The sequence below is a fragment of the Oncorhynchus nerka genome, linkage group LG1 (assembly GCF_034236695.1).
Source record: "Oncorhynchus nerka isolate Pitt River linkage group LG1, Oner_Uvic_2.0, whole genome shotgun sequence".
NCBI lineage: Eukaryota > Metazoa > Chordata > Actinopteri > Salmoniformes > Salmonidae > Oncorhynchus > Oncorhynchus nerka.
This window is the reverse complement of record NC_088396.1, coordinates 14,642,699-14,647,224: the sequence shown is the minus strand read 5'-3', so window position 1 is coordinate 14,647,224 and position 4,526 is coordinate 14,642,699. Positions and strand designations below refer to the sequence as shown.

The 4,526-nt window shown below is 43.7% G+C and overlaps 1 protein-coding gene across 3 annotated transcripts; it reads right to left on the bottom strand.

Moving 5' to 3' along the window:
* Positions 1-506: 506 nt before the first annotated feature.
* Positions 507-4,526, bottom strand: LOC115101869 (Golgi reassembly-stacking protein 2-like). Of its 3 annotated transcripts, none has more exons than XM_065007524.1 (10): positions 4,335-4,525; positions 3,838-3,918; positions 3,275-3,478; positions 3,038-3,124; positions 2,806-2,960; positions 2,581-2,713; positions 2,330-2,453; positions 1,784-1,870; positions 1,568-1,684; positions 507-1,479 (listed from the first exon to the last, which is right to left on the bottom strand). In XM_065007524.1, the coding sequence occupies exons 1-10, from the start codon at positions 4,395-4,397 to the stop codon at positions 1,208-1,210; spliced, it is 1,323 nt and encodes a 440-aa protein (XP_064863596.1). In that variant the 5' UTR covers positions 4,398-4,525; the 3' UTR covers positions 507-1,207. The 3 variants fall into 3 exon arrangements, with proteins under 3 accessions (XP_064863596.1, XP_029477219.2, XP_064863647.1); XM_029621359.2 differs by having other exon boundaries at positions 2,806-2,936; positions 4,335-4,523; XM_065007575.1 differs by lacking the exon at positions 1,784-1,870 and having other exon boundaries at positions 4,335-4,526.

Here is a 4,526-nt window from a genome sequence, read left to right as displayed (position 1 = left end):
CAGCATGCCATACGAGTGACTTCTTTTGGAGACGGTGGGAGAAGCACTCCGCTGTTCCCTGGATGGATAATGGCTTCATTATTGAAACTGAGGGGAAGATCAAAGTAGGATGAGTACTCCTTGTCGCTGCAGTCAGGCGTCTGAGACCAGGGTGACCTTCAGGTTATTTGCAGGTACACTGCCCAACAAAACAGGCATGCTTTGGGTCTAATAATAGCAACCAGTATTCTTAAGCTGTTGCACCAATATATTCCGTTCCACTGACCATCTTAAAACAAAATGCTGAAGGGCTCAATAGACCATATTACGTGCATTAGGCCTACAGGGTGATGAATCATGCAACACTGTTTGTTTGGATCTACAGCTATTTGCATCCATAAAGAAAATTTGTCCCAACATGTACTCTTCGAACTTGGTAAGTGCACAATGAACAATCCCATTGTTTACCCAAGTAGATTCCTTTGGTCCTACACTGACACCCTGTGGTTTTCAAAAGTAAAGACCCATCATTTTCACACAATTTAATCCAGGGATGGTTCAAATACACACTTTCTTATTAAGTGTTTTAGTACAAGATGAAGCGTCACAGATTCCGCAATTAGAATTTGAAGAATATGGCTCATGAGCTGAGTTCAACTATCCAGAAACCAAAATAAGTTTGTTTTACTCCAATGTTTGTAAACACATTTTTGCATCATGGCTCTGTCTATGAATTTGAATGGGAACATATCCCTCAGCGTTTTACCAAAACAGGCAGGGAGCATGCTTTGTTTCTACTGCTGATTGCTGCTTTGAGCTCACATATGCAGTCTCCACTAAAGCAGGAACATTGAAATTTAAAGGCAATGAAACTGTAAAGCCGAACTCCTGCGACACTGATTGAACAGAGCCCTTGGCTTGTAATGCAGTATCAATTTACTAAAGTGGGTCTCTCTCACAATTCTCCCATCCTTCTGAGGACCCTTGCTGTTTCAACAACCATGGCTACATCCTGATTCTCCACCCTTTTTCCAGAGTGCAAACTTCCCATGATGGATTTAAGGGGGGAGAGAAACACTCCCCAATGATTACACCAATCCAGAGCTTGTAAATCCATGACAGGAAGTATACACACTTTTGGAACAAAGTAGAGAATTAGGGGTATAACTACAAGTGTTTCCAGATTGAGTTTTAAAGATAGTAGAGCTTGTTGGTAGATGGTCCTCTGTTAGGAGGACTCAGAGGTCGCTTCTGTTGGTTCAAAGGAGGCCACTGGTGTAGGGAGGAGTGTTTCTGTCAATTTGTCAATGACCACTGAGGCGCTGGAGGATTTTGTGTCCAGGATGAGGGCAGGTCTCTGCTCATAGGAGACTTTGACATTTGCAGAGACCGGTGGAAGAGTGAACTCAGATGGAGGCAGAGTTACCCCTGGGACCAGGGGCAGCTGGGAGTTGAGCATGGATAGATTTAGGGGAGGAAGAGGGGCCAATGGAGGGAAACCTAAGGAACACAGGTGGCATGTTTCAGCAATAGAAATATTACTGAAAGTAGTATAAAAAAACTTTAAAAACTTAAACATTGACATTACCTGCTGGTGGCATCCCTCCGATACCTGGTAACGATACAGTGCCGAAGTCTGGCAAAGTGAAATTCAAATTTGGCAGGTTGGGAAGGGGAGGTAGTCCTCCGGGTAACGACATTAGACCTATGCAGGAAATGTGAATATAATGAAATACACAAAGCCACATGCAAGTTACACATGCAGCATAATATTGTAACAACTAGAACAGTGTCTAGCGAGTACCTGGTAACGTGGTAGCAGGGAGGATTGGAGGTACGGTACTTAGCAGCGGGCCGACTTGGCTAGGCAACAGTGGCATAGTAGTCACTCCTTGGACAAAGACGATCCATTGTAATAAAATCGAATTATTTGTCACGTGCCGAATACAACAGGTGTAGTAGACCTTACCATGAAATGCTTACTTTACAAGCCCTTAACCAACAATACAGTTTGAGAAATTGAGTAAAAAGTAACAGAATAACAATAACTAGGTTATATACAGGGGGTACCGGTACCGAGTCAATGTGCGGGGGTACAGGTTAGTTGTAATTTGTAGGTAGGGGTAAAGTGTCTATGCATAGATAATAAAGTGATTAGCAGCAGTGTAAAAACAAAGGATGGGGGGGTATCAATATAATTAGTCCGGGTGGCCATTTGACTTGGGGGACTGGAGTCTGACCATTTTTTGGGCCTTCCCCTGACACCACCTAGAATACTAATCTCTTACATGGTGATATCAAGTCAGTAAGCAATATGCATCTAAATTAAGAGTAATGATACCAAGCATACCTGTTTGTAGAGCGTTCGGTACAGTGAGAGGAGCTGAGCTGATTGACAGGTCAGAGAGATTTTGTTTCAACCCAGTAGGAGCAGAAGGCACCGCAGGTTGAGGACTGACAGCAGAGAGCTGAACCTGAGGAACAAATTAAAACTGGGATCAACACCTAGTGCTGTAGAATATTCTCATGGTACATAAATTCCCTCGTGACTGGCAGGTATTAGGAGTGAAAAGAAGTCGGTAATTTACAAAAATGTCTTACCTCTGTGAAGCCATCCTTGAGTGGGGAAACCGGCTCACTTGGAATCTGTCCGGGGAAACTGATCTTCTTACCCTCTTCAAATGGCTGTGTGGGTATCCTGTGCAGATAGCCATAGCCAATCCCACAACCTAGGCTGAAGAAGGGCAGAGAGAGAGTAACTGTGCAACCTGCCAGCCTATAGGCACATCAGCTAAATGAATTAATAACAAATGTCAATGCCATTACCTGCCCTCTCCACCCCATTCAGAGTTTGGAGTGATGACCACCTCCCGACAGTTGTCCGTGTCAGTGTTATACACATACAACTTAAGCCCTTTCCCTTCATGAGTTTCAATGAGGGAGAAGAGATCTTCAGACTGCGGGGAAGACAAAGTCAAACACTATATCAATCATCATCAACCATTTAGTGTAGGGAGAACATCATTGAATTGTCACTAAAGAAAGGCATTCCACACACCTCATTCATGACAGTGTCTGCACCTATGATGTAGTCAGTGAGTGGTCTCAAACCAGCCAGGGCTGCAGGAGAATTTGGCTCTACTTCCTGAGGACAAGAAATAGAACAGATCGAAATTGTAAATATATGCTCTCCGGTTACTGAAAGTCCTCACATGATTAAGCTACACAATCATGGAGTTTCCAGTTTTACATTCATTCATGTCTGCAGCTCTAAACTGCAATGCGATTCGCTCACCAAAACATGCCACACATTCTCATTGGCTCCTTCGAAGCTGCAGAATCGGATGCTGACACCCAGCAGCCCCTGGCCTCCCCACATGTTGCTGGGTGTGACTGTTGTCTCCCTCAGCTCAAGTGTCTTGCTGCTGTATACCAGCATCTTGATGGGTTTCTCCACGTTCACCTTCAGCAAGTCTTTTAATGTGTCATTATCTTTGTTCTGACAAGAGTGAAGACGTTAGCAGATTTTAAAGGGTTTTGACTAGGTGGTATAAAGCTATGACCATTTGTGACTTCTTCGTAGCAGGTTAGGAGAATTTACACAGCAGGTTAGGAGAATGAATGTAGCAGGATCAGGATTATTAGGTTAGGAAAAGGGTTAGGTAAAATGCTCTCCTAACCTGCAACGAAAAGTAACTTCTGGTTGTAACTGTCTAGTCACAACCATGTTAAAGTACATCACCTGTAAACAAAGTTAGTCCACCTATTGGTTGTCTTGTATCCCTGGCTTTGAAAACATTTGAGCTGCAAGGGATCTGACAGATACAGGAGGTAGATCATTTGAAAATGGCAGCTTACCAATCTTGTGGCACTGATGGAAATAATAAAGTCAAAGAATGGTTCCAATCCTGCAAGATGACCAGGGGAGTTCTCTTGCACCTGCAAATTGAGACATGAAGTTTGCACATGGCTTATTCATATTATTGCCTTGAAACATTCAACGAAACAACAAATGTGTTCTGGATTGAAAGGACATCACACCCCGACCGGTTCCTCAAGTCAAGTGGTGGCCTAGCTTCATGACTGGCTTGCAATCTAGCTAACTAGCCAAATCAGCTAGCAAGTTGTCAGACATTGCTCTGTTTAGACTACACATAGTTTGTTTTCTGAACAGCAAACATGTTGTGAATTGCTCATAGGAAGCCCCTAAAATACACACGAACAGGCTACAGCTATCAGAAGGCCGCAACATCATTCAGTCTGTTGACAAGTATTTCTGTGTTGTTCCCATTATCAGCTATCCCCGTTACAGCATGGTTTAGCATATGACCCCGTGTGCTAGCTAATATCCATACTCTGAGGACGTGATAACCTTCGGATCCTCCTCCAGGTATTTCGATGCTCTGTGCTCCCCCCATGTCTCCTCAAACCCTGGATATTTTTGTGTTGAAACTGCGATTGGCTGGCTAGCCACAGTAGCGTTTATTTCCCTGTTTCCGGAATGATGCGAAAGATAGGCGAAATTGCCTACATAGCAACACTTCCGG